This window comes from Micromys minutus (genome assembly GCF_963924665.1).
Source record: "Micromys minutus genome assembly, chromosome: X".
In the NCBI taxonomy this organism is placed as follows: domain Eukaryota; kingdom Metazoa; phylum Chordata; class Mammalia; order Rodentia; family Muridae; genus Micromys; species Micromys minutus.
Window position 1 is genome coordinate 31,745,240 of NC_137970.1, and position 19,727 is coordinate 31,764,966.

General features: G+C 42.0%; 2 protein-coding genes across 5 annotated transcripts in view; one reads left to right on the plus strand and one right to left on the minus strand.

Annotated features, from left to right (window-relative positions):
* The window catches only part of CNKSR2 (connector enhancer of kinase suppressor of Ras 2), a gene marked incomplete at its 5' end in the record, with an annotated part of 252,528 nt that extends 246,117 nt beyond the window's left edge, over positions 1-6,411 (plus strand). For all 4 annotated transcript variants that reach the window (XM_080910443.1, XM_080910444.1, XM_080910445.1 and 1 more), the window contains 2 exons: positions 523-719; positions 3,318-6,411. In XM_080910443.1, the coding sequence (XP_080766569.1) occupies positions 523-719; positions 3,318-3,533 (413 nt within the window). In that variant the 3' untranslated portion in view covers positions 3,534-6,411. The remainder of the gene's footprint in view (positions 1-522; positions 720-3,317) is intronic.
* Positions 6,412-6,555: 144 nt separating this feature from the next.
* KLHL34 (kelch like family member 34) lies at positions 6,556-9,797 on the minus strand. The gene has a single exon (XM_080910447.1). It carries the CDS (start codon positions 8,789-8,791, stop codon positions 6,857-6,859), a length of 1,935 nt encoding a protein of 644 aa, XP_080766573.1. The 5' UTR covers positions 8,792-9,797; the 3' UTR covers positions 6,556-6,856.
* Positions 9,798-19,727: the final 9,930 nt, after the last annotated feature.

A 19,727-nucleotide genomic window follows, 5' to 3' on the forward strand; every position in this document is an offset into this window, starting at 1 on the left:
CTCAACAACCATAATCAAAAATGCCAGCAAATACCACTCCATCTTATGAAATCTAAAAATAATGAAAATCATTCAGTATTAATTAAGCAGGAGAATTCTATTAAAGAGCATTTCTATGTTTAATTGTTGTCTTAAAATACTAAATGATATGAAGCAGCATTTTCCTGTTATGTACATATTATAATTTTAATTCTTTGAATTCAGCATATGTGTGATTATTTTTCTCTCAAAAGGCTATTTGTTGAATCAAATCCTATTTAATTCTTCCAATATAATTGGCTATCCATAATTATATAATCCCATCTAACTAGAATTTGTAAGGTATTTTGTTTGTTTTGTTTTGTTTCTGAGAGGTATTTGAATATTAGACTATTCTCCTAATCATCCATTAGACTATATTGTAGATAATCTAACTTTTAGATTTTTGCAAACTGTAAAAATAATTTTTATTAAACTGAATATCTGTCTCTTTTCCTCCCTTCTCCTCATCCTTTACCCTGCCCCCACTCCCCTGTCTCTCAGATGAAAATAGGGAAGAAAAGTTAGGAGACTCCTTGCAAGATTTATACAGGGCACTGGAGGAAGCCAGTCTGTCACCACTAGGAGAACATCGCATTTCAACCAAGATGGAATACAAACTATCATTTATAAAACGATGTAATGATCCTGTGATGAATGAGAAACTGCACAGGTTGAGAATTCTTAAAAGCACTTTAAAGGTAAGATATGAAACAGACATAAATTCCTTTGGGGCGATTTATTCTTGGACTGAAACTAGAGTTCCAGATACCAGAGTCATAGGAAACAGGGATCTATAGGAAGGAACGGGTAAATAGGAAGAACATGCAGCAGAGGAATTGGAAGGGAGTCCTGTCAGGTCTTCATTGACGTCCTAAGACACTGACTAAATGTTACATGACTTAGCTTTAGGAGAAATCAAGATGTGGTTAATACTTTAAAAGAAAATGCAGGGCTGGTATTACTCCTCAGGGTTTTTTTTTTTTTTTTTTTTGGTGGGGGGATTGTTTTGTTTTTGATTTATTGAGAGAAGTTCACCATGTGGTATAATTATAAAATAAATTAAAGACCCACAGAATGTTAAAAGCACTTGAACTGTTTTGTGAATAAACTACAGTGTGTGGAGTAAAGCTAGAGTTTTCATGTTCCATGTAGAGATGGCATAACTGTTCAGTTTGCATTATCAGTTCCTGATGCACACATTACCTTCCTATTACATACTTCTGTAAATGTTTAGCGCTGTTTTCAGTCTTCTTGGGCCACACCTAGATTGGGAAGCAAGTGGTAATGACAGGGGAACAGGGAGTCAAAAGTTGAAGGAGGTCCATGAGGAAAGGACCTATCTTACATACACCCTGAAAACAAAAACAAAACGAACAGGACTGTTATAAATAAGGTGAAGCACAGTAATTCCAAGACACGAACCATCAAAGGACTTCTCTGAGAAGTGTTTTAGCCTCTTGCTAAGATTGTAGTTTGGGACTAGAGGTGAGTACTAAGTAAATGAATGCAATAGAAAAGACAATTATTTGAAATGTCTTCAGGTAATATCAGCCAAATATTCAGTCAATTATGTGCAGATGCTATCCATATCCATGAAACTATTAATAGACTGGTAGCTAATATTACAATTCTGGGGGGAGGCAGTAATAGTCACGAGTAATTCTGTTGACCAATTGTATTCAAAAGAGATCCTTAGCTTTCTATCTTATTTTGGTTTTGTCTTCTTTTGTTAAAATTTTTTCATATAACTTATTGTCATCATTCTTTTTCTCTTTCCCTCCTCTTCCCAGATACTTTCAACCCAACTTCACCCCTTTTGTTTCTGTCTTAAAAACAAAGAAACAAAAAACACGAAACACACAACAAACCCACAGAAACACAAAATCTGAAACCAAAATGTATAATCAAAAGACAATAAGACAAAAAATGCCAAAACAAAACAATATGAGACATAAGGTTTGCAGAAATGTTAAGTTTATTTTGTGTCCCTCACCTCTTTGCCATATGTGAATATCTTAAATACCTGGTTCTTGTGTTTCCTCCCCGACTCCTTCTCCTCTTCTTTTTCCTTATCGTCCTACTTTCTCTTCTCCTCTCTCTTTTCCTGTCTTTTATGCTCTGTAAATACCTTACAGTATTTTTGTACTGTGACAATGAAATGCCACTGTAAATGCTGAGTTCAAGAAGGATCAATGAGTCACCTAATATACCATGTTGTGTTAGACACTTCTGCTCTTCTAGGATAAAGAAAGATAATAAAACACTAAACAGAAATGTCCCTTCATGGTTAAAAACGATGGGGAGCTACAGAGCCCTGTGCTTTGAGACATGAATAAGTAATAGGTTATAAAATCTTACTTCTCAGAAGAACAACTAAAGACTTCCAAGCATAGATGTCAGATCCCACCATAGGCAACTGCCAGCATCATCAGTCCCATAGCCATTTAGTATTTTGTCTTCTCACTGACCAGAACCACATCTTGCACGTGTTATTGTCTTCTTTCCCTCTTGACTCTGGCAGACTGGTATGCTTTTTTTTTCTCCTGCACATTTCCAAGATTCTCTTGGCCTTTTTTCAGATCCATAAAAGAAAATAATGGTTTTCTCAAAGTGTCTTAACCCTTTCCACAGAAAAAATTTTCATCTTCTATAGCTGATAGTTGTGCTTTTGAGAGTTATGCCAGAGTGATACTTAATCATCAGGTGAATCCCAACCTCCAATATGAAGGGAGAGATTTTTTTCATTACAGGGCCCCAGTGCTTTGGGAAGGAATCCTTACTGGTCACAGGAAAGTATTCTGTATCTGCAGTTACAGGGGCCCTGTTTCCTCTCGCTGAAGCATGAGGAATTAACCATGAAGAAGGAGAGACAGGACAACTTTCAGAATACCTCAAGAGACAGACTGTGGTGAATACACTTGATGGCAAGGGTGGGATGTTAACACAGACATGACAGAAGGAGATCAGCTTCTCTTTGAGTGTTTAAAGAAGAGTGTTGAGGAAATGAAAGACTTTTGAGCTGGACCTTACAGGTTGAGGAAGGTTTCCTTAAAACATGAAGGTTTCCATAATCAGAGATGGCAAATAGGTAGGGCCAAGAGTACAAAGTAAATTACATACAAGCAATTCAAGTCATACCGCTGTGTAAAAAAAGAGAAAAAGTACACTATGAGTATAGTCTAAATAACTACAAATATGTTTCTTAGAGGCTTCTGAATTTATTGGCACATTAACTCATTTTAAATTTTGGTATAATTCCATTTCCATCTTAACTATTGGATTCTTTTGCTTTTCAGGCCAGAGAAGGGGAAGTAGCCATTATTGATAAAGTCCTAGACAATCCAGACTTGACATCTAAAGAATTCCAACAATGGAAGCAGATGTACCTCGACCTTTTCTTGGATATCTGTCAAAACACCACCTCAAATGACCCACTAAGTATTTCTTCTGAAGTAGATGTTATCACTTCCTCTCTAACACATACTCATTCGTACATTGAGACACATGTGTAAGTGCATTCCGACTCGAGGCCATCTAGTACCTGCTGGTACTGAATAAGTACATAAGGTAGTTTTTTATCAGTGTGTTGAATACTTGTTAAGCTTTACTTTATTGTTACCAAACCATATGAAACAAAACATACATGGTCATATTATCACTGTCTTTAAAGAGCATTTGTATGTTTTATATGCAGTCAGTGCTCAGCTTATGTTTACCATGTGCAAAATCAACTATCTTTAATGACTTAAATTAACTTTTGCAGACAATTCTGAAAACAGGTGATCTTCAAATAGAAAAACCACAAAAAGGGCAGTTTTCTATCTGAGGTCATCTCTTCTCCCTTTAAGTTAATTTTATATAAATGAGACTTCAAACGTAAATCACAATTTTTCAGGTGCAGACATCCTTGTGGGTGGGAAAGAATTTAAACCTTTTTATATTTATTAAAATGTTCTAAGAATTTTCTTAAACATTGCACAAAGTTTAATGCTGTAGTTTTATTTTTATGAAATGTAGGTGCGTATAAGAGTTAAGCAAACTAGGAGAGCATGAACATAGGAGAAGTTCAGGTCTAATATCTGTCTTAACAGTCTGTTAACTTGTGCTAACTGGTTAATGGAGGTACTATTCCAAATCTATGAGAACACTGCATGGTGTATCAGGGCAAAGCTTTGTAAGATGTTTTTGTAACTAAGACCAAAATTGAAGATAGAGCTGCTTTATTTTCTTGGTTTAAATCTTCCTTTATTTTTGTAGTGATGAAATGCTGATTGTGTACAGAAGAATTTAAGAATGGATTTTTTAAAACAGACTTAACTCACCCAGAAAGGCAGCTAACAGCTACACACACACACACACACACACACACACACACACACACATACACACACACACACACACACACACACAATTTCAGCCCAAACCTGTGTTTTTTGAACTCTTAAGTCTTAAAAGACAAGGTATACACTGAAATGAGTCTCTTTTCCAGGCAGTTTCCAATTTTCCCTTGGTCTGTAACTAAGCTTCTGTAATTATACATCAGGCAAAGAAGGAAAATGCACTTAGTCGTGGCAGATAGAAGTGACAGTGGAGAAAACAATGTTGAAGAAACATTATGGATTTCTCTACTAAGGAACACAGGATTGCCGTCATTCAGGGAGTTACTACATTGAGTGGCCTGAGATCAAGCACTTAGAGGTTTTTCCCAGAGTCCTGAACTGTTTATAGAGTGGCTGGAATCTATGGAAAAGTCCTCTTCACATATTGCCATTTCTGTGTGTCTAGTTTTGGAAAGTGATCACAGCATGAAAGTGACTTGCTGCTTTTTAGTGTGTGGCTGCATAATATACAAGTCACAATTTGCTGTTTTTTCGGGAGGAAAAGACCCTCCTTTACTATTCTATATCCTAAAATCTACTTCTGATCAGCTTTATCCTGTTGCCTGTACAGCTCAGTGAATGTATTTACATCCCTAAGAGTTCAGACATATGCCAGTGAATATTTTTTGCTGTAGAGAAGAGAGTAAAAACTCCACAGCGGGATCTTTTTCTTTGCTTTTGAAATCACATGAAATCACTATCGTTTTGCAGACTTTGCACAACTGTACAGGAAAGTGGCCTTTCGTTTTCAGTAATCCTATATTTAGTCAAAATGGATGAGAAACATGCATTAATGTTTGTATGGAATTGTGGGTCCACTGTAATATTTTTATCATTTAAAAAACCCTATTGGTAAAAAAAAAAAAAAAAGCATTTATTTACTGCATGGTTATTGATGCACATTAAATTTGTGGGATTTTTGTATATGTAAAAGAAAGAGAGAAAGAGAACAAACAAAAAGAAAAAAACAAAACCCCTCTTGTCATAAAATGAATTGTGCTTGTTATAATTCTTTAGGCATATTGATGTTTACTAGAGCAGTGTGTATCTTCGCTTAAAATCATTTGTACATGATGGATGTGTCCCGTATGCAGAGGACAAACAGCCTGCAAACAGCAGGCAGCTGGTGGGAAGACTAGCTCTGTTGCTAGGAAGCAGCTTCTACTTTTGTAAAGTCAGCTGTTATTTTACTGGTAAAAAAAAAATTAAACTAATGAATTTTGTAAGACTGGTGAGTTATAAGATTAGCCTAGCATGAAAGAGACCTTTTAACACTATATATCTGTACATTTTATTGCATTAGTTTCAAATCTAGGAGAGAGGCAGCATTGTAAACTGAAGTCAAATAAATTCAGCTCTTAATGAATCCTTATAAAGCACCTACTTTATTCATGCAAAGGGCTTACCACATTTCTCTGTGACCTAATCATACAGCCACCCCCACTTACCACCACCCTAGTTACAAGTTCTCACTTTGTCACCTCACTGATAGCACAAGCCAGAAGTGACACCTATTCAGAGCTTACTAAGGTCCCCTTGGAAACCTTGAAACCTCAAACTGTCTTTCTCCTGACCTAATGTCACCTTGAAAACTTCACCTACTCGTTTCTTTTCTGGAAGCCTTTGGAGAACAAAGAATGAAACCACCAAAAATAAGTTAATTTTCTTCCTACAAATTTAGTATATTGTGGTTAAGTGAAAGATTTCTAAACTAATAAGCTGCCAGTGTAAAAGCAGATGAGGACAGGACAAAAAAAATTATTAACCAAGAGGAGTTTCAAAAAGAAATGTTTTTTCTGGTTTTTTTTAATTTTTTTGGGTTTTGTTATTGTTTTTTTGTTTTGTTTCCTTCTCAGTTCCATGTCAATAGGGAACTGTCAAAACAGTACTATAAACCATGGCTCTGCACCATAAAAATCATTTATCTCAGCACAACCATTCCATACTGCTTAACAAAGGTGTGTGCATGCACACTCACACACACACACTCATACTCACACACACATACACACACCTTCACAATTTCATCAAATATTATCTACTAGGACTATTATTACAGCTATTGTAGCCAACACTTTTCTGTGGTTTGTGTGTAACTAGTTGTACATTCTTGAGATGGGAGACATGAAAATATTCACAGGTACTTGAAAATAACTGTAGGGAGAGAAATACGGTCCTATTTTATTTTCAGATTCCACCTCTAGGCCAGGTTGAGTCTGTCTTTCTGAAAACTCTTCAGTTAACTAAAGCTGATTCATTTCTTTGCATTTGACCATCCCTGACTGACATTTGCAGTTGAAAGGGAATAGTTATTCTTTGGTCAGGGCCTTGTTTGCCTCCTTACCCTTCAGAACTGCTCTATCAGAGTCCTCTTGAGGGAGAAAAAAAAGCATTGCTCTTCAGGCAAGGTCAAGAACAACTTTCTCTTGGATCCTCTGAAGACTGGACTCAGCTGTTCAATCCAGCACTAAATCTAGCACCTCTCCAGTCTCTCCCTCCCTGGTCTCCTCCCCACCCTCCGCCAGCTGCAGCACTGCACACTGCAGGCCACTCCACGCCCAGGGCAGCAAACAGCCTATGTCCTCCCAACGGTCCAGGTCAAGGTCATAGCCCACTACGTTACGGGTTGGCACCTGGCGTGAGTCACGCCACTTAAGACCACCCAGCAGCAGCACTGTCTCTTCTACCACAGCAAGTCCATAGCAGAAGCGGTCATAGGGTAGTGACCGCAACCGAGTCCACTGGTCTGTGCTGGGGTCATAGCGTTCAATCTCAGAGAAGAGCTCATATCTCCCCAAAAAGGCGAACACTGCACCTCGTAGCACCGCAAGGTAGTGACCGTAGCGAGCTGTACCCATGGGTGCCCTCTTGCTCCACACTCGTTCTCCGGGGCTAAGGGAGTACATATCCCGGAGGCTACTCGTGCCTCCTTCACCAGTCCCAGCCTTGCCCCCGGAGATGTACACAACACCATGGTCCCCAACAGCACCTGCGTGACCATGTACTGCCCGAGGTAGCTCCCCAGCGGCCATCCAGCGGTCCCTGCGGAAGTCATACATCTCCACTGAAGCCAGTGGCTCACCACAGGTGCCCAGGCCTCCAACAGCCAGGAGACTCTCGCCTACCACGCCACACCAGAAGTAGGCCCTTGCTTCTCTCATGGCAGGCACCTTTGTCCAAGTATGGAAACGCGGGTCATAACGGTGCACTAAGGCTGTGACTGACCTTGAACCATCAGCTGGGGAACTAGATGGGCTGCCAGAAAGACTCTCCCCTCCAAGGACAAATAGGAAGTTGCCAGTGGTACATACACTGTGGCCTAGCAGTGGTGTGGGCAGCTGTGTCAAGGTCTGCCAGCTGTGCTTGTACACATCGAAGGACACCACATCCTGGGTGAGCTCCCATTCCTTCTCCTCCTCCATCTCTTCCTCCTCTCCCCCTTCTTCCTCTGGTTCAGGTGCAGGGCGCCGATTCCGAACTACCTCTGGTAGGACTATGATTTCCTCAGTTATGGTCTCCCTAGCTCTAAGGCCACCAACTAGCAAGATGCGGGTCTGGGGACTCCGGACACTAGTCTGTTCTCCTTGCAGAAGCGGCTGGCTGGAGGGTGCTGTGTGGTAATTGAGGGCCTGGATGATGAGGCTCTTGATCCTAGTAGGTAATATAAGACCAGAGCCCGAGTACATGCGCCTCAGCACACCAGCAGGCACCAGGCCAAAGCGGATGCATCCCAGCAGTGTTGAACTATGTGCCAGGCGCTGGGCTGTGGGCTCCTGCTGCAGCCAGGCTAGTGCCAGGCCCAGCAGCCGCGTCTCAGGCACTCGTGCCAAGTCGGGGGCACCCAGCACAGACTTCATCGATGTAGGATTGAGTTCCAACAGCCCCGAGGGGCCAGCGCCCATCAGCAACAGCTCCCCCAGGTGGCGCACAATACAGTGCTCCGCTGCACCTAGAGGGCGGGCCAGGCCAAAGCGAGCTGCTACATTGGCAATGAAGCAGCAATTCTCTGGGGCAAGTTGGCGTTCTAAGTAGTGGGCACACAGTCCCAAGGCCTCGGTGACTTGCAGGTAGCTGGCAGCCTCCAGAGTGTCCTCCACAGTGTCCATGGAGAGGGGCAGCCAGGCAGTGTAGATGAAGTCCAGCAGGCGTTGTAGGCCGGCCGCTGATGGCACATGCAGGTGAATTACGCGAGCCCGTGATTCCTGAGTGTGACTCTTGAACAGGGCCCTGAAGTAGTCGCTGGAGCATGCCAGAAGGGACCTGTGCGCTGGGAACTCATAGCCCTCGGCCTTCAGTGTCACATCGCACAAGAAGCCCTCAGCACGTAGGGCCTGGTAGCCAGTGAGAAGAGAGCTTCCATGGGCTTTGCAGTAAGACAGGAAGTAACTCATGACGCCCAAGGCGGGAGGCTGGGATGGATCCAGCCAGGCAAGGCTGGAGGCATCCCGTGACACGGAACCCCCACCTCTGCTGTCCAGCTGCAGAGCCCCTAGCAAAGGCTGATTTTTGCCTGCTCAGCTTAAAACCTGGGGTTCCTTCATCCGGATTTGGCTGTTGCTTCGTGCTCCTCTCAGACAACGTAAGATGTAGAAACCATTTCCCGAAGCCTCTAGTAGCAGAGGGTGTGGGTTTCGTAGTCTTCTCGGTATTGCTAGACTTGATTACAGTTGTTGGTGAGCATGACAGCACGCTGCCCAAATCCACCTCCCCTACACAATTTGGGGAGCCTACACTCGCACACCAGGGGCGGCGGTGGCCGCGCACCATCACCTGGAGAGGTCGAGGCTGCTGAATTTCCAAAAGGCCAGATGCGTAGATGTGGCCCTATTGTGAGTGGCCAGGGAAGGCAGGATGATGGCTCTGAACTCCCGGGTCGTGGCTGCTCCGTAGACACTCGCGCAGTCTGAGGACAACTGGCTAGGGACAAGGGGAGAGTTTGTTCTGAGAGAATGATCAAATCAAAGCCTGTGGCACTGGGGGAAGCACAGGTCAGCTTTGAGGATTGGGAGTGTGATTGGGCGCTGCACATAACATGCTGGTAGCTCACAGTGACAGGAATAGTGCTCCCCTTGGCCAGCTGGCTCTCCGCAACTGGCCCTGCCCTACGTCCCAGCTGCTGGCTGCGAATTGTCCAAGGGCTCAGCAGGAAGCTTCCTGAGCCAGGGCACTGACTTCTGTGACCTGACTGGCCTCCAATAACTGCGGGGAGCGGAGGTGGGGGGCGTCCCCTGGAATGCTGAGCTGAGGGAGGGGTGGCAAATGCTAAGAAGAACCCAATTCCCTGGGGACTCTAGTCTGGTGATGTGTTGACAGGGATACCTGGCTAAGCTGGAGGCCCGCTTGGTGTATCTTTGCAATGGGAAAAGGAGCCTCAGGCTCATCTTTTGGCTTTGAAGATGTCCTAATTAGTCAGGAGCAAGCTGGGATTAAGAGGCACTGACACCTAAGAGGAGGCCTCTGCTCAGAGATAGCTATAGCAAGAGCTAAACCAGAGAGAACCCCAAGCTCTGGGCAAGGTTCTTGTGCCCCATGTGAAATTCAGGGGCACTTGACCTTCCAAACCACAAGCAGTCTCCCAAGCTACCTGGTTTTACATTCCAAGGAATTTGCTCCCAACCCCTGCCCTCTGACCCCAGAGGAACTCTCTTTGGTATTCTTGCTTTTGTGAAAACCATCCCTTTGCAACACAGAGCGCAAAGTTAGAACTAACTCGAGTTTTCTCTCTTTGAATGAGAACTCCTCAATAAAATAATAATAATAATTCTCTCTAGTTTCCTCTCTCTGATTTTCCATATTCTGACTGGCTGCCACATCCTCAAAGTCAGGACCAGACAATGGGCAGTTACGTTGCAAGGCTCAGGAGGACTGTCCTTTCTGAGACCCCTCCTCACAAAGTGATTTTCATAAGAAATACCAAGCACAGAAATGGTGACTAAGAGAACCCTGTTCCTCATCCTGCTCTTACATTACGAATTCATTAAGTGCTCTTTCTTGCCAATTTATAGGCTTCAGCTTTGTTTTGCTTCCAGCTACAGTGTATTTTTCTGAATTTTGAAAGCAGCCCTTCCAGCAGTTCTAGATAAGTCTTTCAGACAGAGATCTATTTCACAGAAAACAACAAAAAAAAAGTCCTAGGAAAAATTAAAAAGTCTGTCATTTCCTACTTGGCCAGCCGTCGGTACTTACAAGGATTACATATAAGTCTTTAATTTCATAAAATATTAGTAAAACTTCTGCTGAGCTGAAGAGTTGGCTTTGCACGTAAGAGCACTTGCTGCTCTTGCAATGAATGGTCTTGAGTCCAGTTCCTAGAACCCACTGGGTGGCTCACATTCATCCCTAACTCTAGTTCCAAGGAATTCAACATTCTCTGCTGGCCTCTCTGCAGGCACACAAGTGATTCACAGACAAGCAAAACACTCAGACACCTGAAAGAAAAATAAAAATTTTTTAAAGTGATACTGCTGCCAAAGATAGAATTAAGTTATAATTTAAATTGCCAAATTATAGAGTGTAGGTAGGGCTGAGGTTGTACTTTTGCAACACTAAAAAAAAAACAAAAAAAAAAAAAGTTCCAACAGAAATTTCGAACGTTAGAGGTACAAATGGATTCAGGGAGAATATTGTTCCTATGGAGATAAAGGATATTATTAAAATGTGTGGTTTAAAAGTGAAACATAAACTTGGTGTGGCGGCACATGCCTTTACTTTTAGCACTCAGGAGGCAGAGGCTGGTGGATCTCTGAGTTTGAGGCCAGCCTGGACCGCATACCAATTCTAGGCCAGCCAGTGCTGCACAGTGAGACCCTATCTCAAAAAAAAGGTGAAATATGACTATGATTTATTGCACACAATTCTCCATTTGAAATTTAAATGCCCTTCACTCAACTTAAATTTTGCTAGAAGAAATTTGGGGGATTGTTAAACCAAATCCTGACTCTTTTCTCCAAAATCATTTTTCTTTTTATACACATGTGGCAGATGAGCTCCAAAGAGAATATGGTTGGTCTGAATGGCTTGAATATTGATTTATAGTTTGGCCACGAGCCCAGGGTTGCCTTCCTACTATATTATGTAACCTCATGTATGATAAAAATCAAATCATGCAACACACTTTACTCAGCGTTTTACTAACTTAAAAAGACTTAAGTGGTTTTTGAAGAGCACATTGTTCAACCTGTATTGAATGAATCCCACCCATCCGAACTGCCCATGACAATGCATTTGTATTCAAAATGTCACATTACAAAATTAAAGATGCTGTGGAAACTCTTAAACTCTTAACAGCAAAATTTCCAGTTTTGTATAAAATGATGTGTTGATTGCTGGCTCAACCTAACATGTTTTGCCAGAGAAGATGTGATGACGTGTGTTAACTGAAGACATTTCTGCATTATGTGTGCTTGTAAGATCTTGTTTAGAAAATGTATCTGTCAACCGAAGAAAATCATTGTCACTTAAGTAGCAGCTGTGTAGTGTTAGTATTTTTATTTCTGTGCAATATTAAGTAATATTAAATAAAAATTTAGTCGCTCTGTGTTTAAATTGTGGCAGTGTCTTAAATTGTTATCTTGGTTTGTTTCTTAAAGGGGATACTCTATAAACAAAAGGAAGTCATTGTTCACAGTTCTGGGAGCTGAGAAGTCAACATTCAAGGCACCAGTGCATTTAGTGTCTAGTGATGACTCTACCGTGTAGAGATGGTGCCTTCTTGCTGTATCTTACATGGCAGAAAGACAGCATTAATCCCGTCACCCAGAATCTGGTGGCCTATTCTCTTCTCAGAGGCCACACTTCTCAAAGGTATTATGCTGGATATTAAGCTTCACAATAGGATTTTCCAGAAACTTGCCCCCAGCCTGAACACACGGTGCTGAGCAGCTCTGATCGGAAGTTGAAAAAGGAAGTTTACTCATGAGTTGTCCTCTCTGCATTATACTATCAACTCCTCAGAGTGGGGGCTGCTTCTTGGACTTTGTGTCTGTAGAACTTGTCTTGGTCTTTGCCACAGTGTTGTGTTGAACAAATGTAGGGGAGGAGAAAGTCTTGTTTCCTCAACCCTTACACAGCTTCAGTCCAAGATACTTCCCAGTAAGGCCATAAGAATCAAACAAGTGACCACAGGTGGTGTTGGATATTGAACCTGTGTATATGTGACCCTTCTGAGAGGGAATGATTACTTTGGACACCACCTAGTGCTGCTGTCTTGCCCCAGTTCTTTAATCAAACCAAACCTACATGGCTCTCACATGTAGTAACATGCACTACTGCCACCCTACTCAGAGTGCCCCAAGTACATTAGCAGTGGCCCAGGATCCAATTAGTATGGTTAAGTTTCTGCTGAAAACCTAGCTCCATTCCCCAGCATACCCATTGAAACCCTGCTATTTTCTCTGAACCAGACAGTACTAAGCAGGCCTATTAACTGTTGCGACCAATTCTCTCCACCCATCATCATCTGTGTAAGAAATAGAAGTCAAGTTCTTCGAGCACACTTCTAAAGCACACTTCAAGTTGCAATGCTACTCACCCTGAGCACTCTACCTACCCTGAGCTGACCAGTCAGAAAACAAAAGCCAAACAAATAAAACTGGGCCTGGGCCTGTTGATGTGTTCATGGAATCATAGCACTGAGATGTTAAGACAGGAGGATCCCTAGAGCTCACTAACCAGACAGTCTTTCTGAGTTGGTGAGCTCCAGGTTCAATGAAAAACCCTATCTGTAAAAATAATGTGAAGGCAATTAAGGTAGCAATTTGACATCAACGTCTGGCATCCACACATATGTGTGCGTACCTACAAAAATATGGGCATACAACGTACATACACAGACACCAGAATGTTGCAAAATTTACTGTGATCTTTTGAGTAGCAAATTTGAGATTTAGTCAAGATATTTTTACAATTCCTGCCTCCCCTCACCTGCTCACCTCTTCTGGAACTATGTCTGCTAAATTACTTTCTCAGAACTATCATGGTGGGATACACACTACTACAAAACCCCATCAAAGATACATTGATACTTCGGATAATGGGAAGGTAAACATCTGTTATCCACTGGCCAGACAAGTGCTACAAATAGTATATGCAGGAATATAGAGCCAACCACATACCTGCACCTGAGAGTCAAGACAGCCTCACACTAAAAGGCGTCTTTCCCTCCCCAACCCATCAGTCTTTCAGTACTATTCTGGAAGGCAAAATGAACTCCAGAGTCGTTTCAGATGCACATGACACTATTTTTCTCTTAAGACTTATCTACAGGTACTATATACATGGTTTACTTAAAGTCTTTTATTCTACTATATGTATTTATTCTATGTCAAAGAAAGAAACAGACTTGTCTCAAAGGAATATGTTTAATGTGAAGGGAATTAGAAGAAATGGTTGAATCTGAGACTAAATCTGCATGACCACAGCCCAGGCACAAAGATTTAGGTTTTCCCAAGTTCCAATCAACAAAGAAAGCAAAGGAGAACAGAACACTTTGGTGGGTACATCAGGTAAGTAGGTAGGTGAGTGGGCTGCAGCAAAGACGAGAATTCTGCTCTAGTGCTAAGGACTAGCTTTGGCTTAGCCAGGGATTCTGAGGAAGGGGTGTTAGTGAGCAGCAAAAAAGGACTTAAAGTTGCTGACAGCTGTGTTCTGCTGCTCTCAACAACTCTCCCAGAGAACTCCAGATAGCCCAGCTCTTGCTAGAAAAAAATCTCTGGATAACACATAGGTTTTTCAACCAGTCAGAAAAGCTGCTAGATTCTTAGAAGACAGCAAGTACATTTGTTCAGAGACCTACCTCCCTTTGTAAGCATAGACAGTAAGCTAGTTGGGTGGGATCTCAATCTGAAATCACCATTCCCACCAAGCCTGAGCCTAAATTTGTTCTGTCTTAGGATGATCTTGAACTCAAGAATCTGCCTGCCTTTGTAAACAAAAACAATAAACTTGGCTGGGTGGGATCTTACCCTGTGATCACAACTCCCCAAATCTCTATCTCCTTTTATATTTTTCTGAGAAACTGCTTATAGTGCATCTGCCTCTGTTCTTTTAGGTTCCTGAAGCCCCTCCCATAATTCATATTGCATCTTTATATTTGCATAGTTGAGAAATTATGCATTATTGAACTCGTGTTTTCAGAGTTCTTTCCCACACTATTAAGTACTGTCTTGAAGGTCATAGCATTTACTATTTCATTGATATATAAACACTCCCTTGCCTTCCAGTTTCATGCTACTTTTAATTATCATGGAGTCATTAACCTTGGTAGAAAGAACATTCCCTGATAACTTTGGTGGGGAGAACATTTCCCAAAGAAGTAACATAAAGTAAATTTTGTGCATCATTTTACAAAGAAACCCCACACCCACAGCAACCTCCACTCATGGAGGCCCATGCCCTGCTAGCTCTGCTCTAGAGGCAGAAACTGTCACATCATCCCTTCTGCAGCAGCCAAAGAAGACTCGGCAATCTGGGCCTTAGACAGCATTCTTGTCCCTTTGGTTGGTGGAAACAAGGGTTCTGGTCATAGATTCCAAATGATTTACCAAAAGACATTACAGAAGAGGACAATAAATGGCTGTTAAGGGAATTAAAGACATCCCAAGATAATTTGGCTATGGCTTTGTAACATTCTGACTTCTCTAACATCATTGAAATTCTAATCAGTCAATCAGCTTTCGTAGTCACAGCCTCTTTCCAGGAATTCTAGTCCATGGTTGTTATCATATTTCATCTGTCCCTGGCTAGGAGCTTTCTGATCTTTCTGCACAGGCCCAACCTCTCACAGTTCTTCACATAACCTGAAAGTGACTCCGATTCTTTCTTCTAGTTACAACTAGAATCTGATAGTTCCCACTGCATTCTTGGGGTGCCCTCGTAACTTTTCGCTTTGTGAAAGCCTGTCTGTCAAGTTTTATCTTCATGGGTAAACCATTGTGTTTCACACTTGGCTGGGATTCCCACGGGTCACTTTGAGACTTTAAGAACATTCTCAATCAGACTGATATGTATCAGTGTCAGTTCCCTTGGAGATGTGTTTGGGACAGTATACAACAGTGACGAAACACCAGAATCTGAAGGGTTAGCTTAGATAGAGTTTTGGGGGCCCTATTCTCCCCAAGGGGATCATAAACCTATGCCTAGTGGTATTAGGTATGGCTGCCTTTATAAAAGGGTTTCCAGGTGAATTTTATTCACTCCAAGGCAGTACGGCTGGCAGAGGGTTGGATAGCCACTGAGAGCAGCACCTGAGACAAACAGAGGCCTATCTACAGCTGCACCCAGAACTACTAAAACTCTGGTGGTGGCAGCCATCTTTCTGTGTTTTAATACCCCCATGTAATCCTCATGTGTGCTAATATTATAAACTTCAAAAGCAAGCTATGTAGGCTTTAAATTTATTCATTCAGCTAGATGTAGAGGTACATGCCTAAAACCCCAGTTCAGTTGAGAGGTGAAGAGTGAAGGATCAGGACTTTAGTGCCAACCTGAGCTACATGGAAAGCTTGATGCCAGCCATGGCTACCTAAGACTGTGACCCAAAAAAGACCAAACAAATCCATTCATTCAAAATATATCTATTACATTCTAAGCAGGGTCTCAGACTATAGATCACTATAAAGGGCCTGTAAGTCACAGTCCTGCCATTGGGCTTAAGCAACAGGGGATTCTAAAGCATGCTGGTATTTCAACATGTCTTCTATATCCCCAAGAATGTTCATGGTGGTCCCTTTCATGAACTCTTTGATGCTTTTACTTCATTAGAAAATAAATTATCTAAGCAGAAGAATCCAACACCATTTCCCAACTGAATGTTGTTAAGTTCCAAACTACAGATTACAAAAATGCTTCCCATATGTTTAAAGGAACTGAAGGTGGAAGCCAGAACCACTAGTTCCACAAAATGGCTCACAATGACATAGCTTGGCTTTAAGTATCTGATTCCAATACATCAACTTCCATCCACTTACACAAGTTTACAAAACAAATTTCATGATTTATAATGGGTAGATATTTTGTCAGAAAGATGTACCAAACAACAACAAAAATTATTTTGACTTCAACATCAGTTTCTTAAGAATCTTTTAATATGGTAACATAGTCTAACCAGGTCATAAAATAAGGAAGTTGCCTAAATATGTATTCTGTGGACAATCAGACAAATATATCATCTCTGCTTAGATGTAATTATTGTGAAGAGACACCATGACCAAGGCTAGTCTAATTAAGGAAAACATTTAATTGGACTGGCTTGCACATTTATAGGTTTTGTTCATCATCACCATAGGGGAAAGCATAGCAGCATCCTTGCAGACATAGTGCAGGAAAAGGTTCTAAGAGTTCTACTTCTTGAGATGGGTGGGTGGCCCAATCCCTCAAGTGGGGGCCACGCCTAACTTCTGGATAAGGTCTCTACGTGTACTTTCTCCCTGTTGTTGGGTATTTTGGCTAATGCTATCCATGTTGGATCCTGGGCACATCTTGCTTTCCTGGCATCTGGGACATTCTAGTGGCTACCCCCAGTTCCCTATCCTACACACCTCCATTCAATTTCCTGACCCTCTGTGCTTCTTCACCCCATGTCTCCTCCCACACCTGATCCTGCCTCTTTCTCCCTCCCCCTCCCTCTCCCTTCCCATCCCTCTCCCTCACAGGTCACTTCTTCCCTCTATATCCTGTGATTATTTTGTTCCACTGCTCAAAAAATATTAATACAAAATTGTTCCTGTCTAAGAGAAATGTAGGGTGGAGCAGAGACTGAAGAAAAGGCTATCCAGAGACTACCCCACCTAGGGATCCATCCCATATGCAAACACCAAACCCAGACACTATTGCTGATGCCAAGAAGCACTTGCTGACAGGAACCTGGTATGGCTGTCTCCTGAGAGGCTCTTCCAGAGCCTTGCTGATATAGATGAGGATGCTTACAGAAAACCATCTGACTAAGAACGGGGTCCCTAGTGGAGGAGTAAGAGAAAGGACCGAAGGAGCTGAAGGGGTTTGCAACCTCATAAAAAGAACAATAATATCAACCAACCAGATACCCCCCACAGAGTTTCCAGGGGCCAAACCACTAAGCAAAGAGTACATGGGGAGAACCATAGCTCCGGCTGAATATGCAGCAGAGGATGGCTTTATCAGGCATCAATGGGAGGGGAAGCCCTTGATTCTTGTGAAGGCTCGATGCCCCAGTGTAAGGGAATGCTAAGGTGGTGAGGTGAGAGTGGGTGGGTGGGTGGGGCAGCTCCCTTATAGAAACAGAGGAGAAGGTTTGGGATAGGGGCTGTGGGATAGGGGTTTTGAGAAGGGGAAAACTGGAAGGGAGATTACACTTGAAATGTAAATAAATAAAATAACCAGTACAAAAAATAATTCTACTTTTGATCCATAGACAGCCAGAAAAAGACTCTTTTACATTGGGCAGATCTTGAAAACTAGGAACCCTCAAAGCCCACCTACACAGTGAAACACTTCCAACAAGATCACGCCTATTCCAACAAGACTATACTTCTTAATAGTGCCTCTCCTTGGTCAAGCACAATCAAACCACTACATAAAATATAAATGTCTCTTCTCATACTGGAATTCTAATGTAGAACTTCAAATAATTTCAGAACTGTTTGCTTCATGAGACTCTATATTGTATGTTGATTATATCCTCCCTTATCTCCTACCTTTCGTATTTTCACTTTCCCCACTTTCAATTGGTCCCTTTTGTTCTAGACAATTCACTTTGACTTTCATGTCTTATTTACATCCATGATCTTTTGTATATCTATATAAAATCTAGAAACAACAAATGAAATAAACAAGTGCTTTTCCCTACCATTCTTGTAATGACATACTATACCCTTTCCTGAGCTGTCTCTTTGATATAGGACCAGTGTATCAGCAGTGCCAATGAGGGGGTTATTTTTACAACCCCTTTCTAATGATGCAGGTCAGTGACTAACCTGGTAAATTTCTGGGCATAGTTTTCCCCAACAAGGGTAAGATTACCAGGTAGTTTGCTCACAACCACTAACTAGCTTCTATTATTATTATTATCCCATATATTAACACCCTGACCATAGTTTTTCCTCCTTTCCATTTCCCCAGTCTCTCCCTAACCCCCATCTCCCCCAGATCTAATGAAGGCAACCCAGTAGGAGGAAAGGCTCCCACAAGTAGGCAAAAGAGTCAGAGACAGTTCTCTTTCCCATTATTAGGAATCACACAGAACACCTAACTACTCAACCATAATATATATGCAGAGGACCTAGATCAGACCCATACATACTCCTTGGTCTATACAAGCCTTCATGAGTCCTGGTCAGTTGATTCTGTATGTTGTCATGGGGTCCCTGACACCTCTGGTTCCTTTCATTCATCCTCCCAGCCTCTGCAGGACTCCCTGACCTATGCCTAATGACTGATTGTGATACTCTCCATCTGCCTCCATCAGTTGCTAGATGAAGTTTCTCTGGTCTCTTTGATGATTCTGCTAGGTTTCAGTCCTAGAACCCTCTGCAGGCAGGACAAACTGTCAGTTAAAGGGTTTTTTTTTTTGGGGGGGGGGTGCTGGTTGATATCCCAATCCTTATATTCATATCAGCTTTATTCATAATAGCCAGAAATTAGAAACACCCCAGATATCCCTCAATAGAAGAATGGATAAAGAAAATATACATTTACACAATGCAGTACTACTCAGCTATTAAAAACAATAACATCATGAAATTTGCAGGCAAATTGGTGGAACTAGGAAAAATCAGACCCAGAAAGATGAATGTGGTATGTACTCATTCATAAGTGCATAGTAGCTGTAAAGTAAAACACGATCATGCTATAGCTCATTAGCTTATTTTTATTAATGATTTTATTTTTGACATTCCAAATTCTGCTCTTTACCTTGTTCCCCTTGATGAGTTCTTCATCCCATCCCCCGTTGCTTCTGAGAGGGTGCTTCCTAACCCACTCTCACCTCACCCCACTAGCATCCCTTTTCCCTGGGGCATCAAGTTTCTACAGGATTAAGTATACCCTTTCCCACTGAGCCCAGACAAGGCAGTCCTCTGCTAGATCTGTAGTGAGAGAGCCATGGACCAGCCCATGTATATCAACCCTCTTTGGTTGATTGCTTAGTATCTGGGAGGTCCAGGTGTCCAGGTTAGTTGATAGTGTTGTTCTTCCTACAGGATTTCAATTCCCTTCAGCTTCTTCAGACCTTTCCGTAACACTTCCATAGGGATCCCTGACCTCTGTCCAATGCTTTGCTGTAAGTATCTGCATCTTTCTCAGTCAGCTGATGCTAGAGAGCAGCATGCTCTCAGAGAACAGCCATGCGAGGAA

Coding starts and splice junctions, on each gene's coding strand:
- KLHL34 (XM_080910447.1), bottom strand. CDS start 8,791: ATGAGTTACTTCCTGTCTTACTGCAAAGCCCATGGAAGCTCTCTTCTC.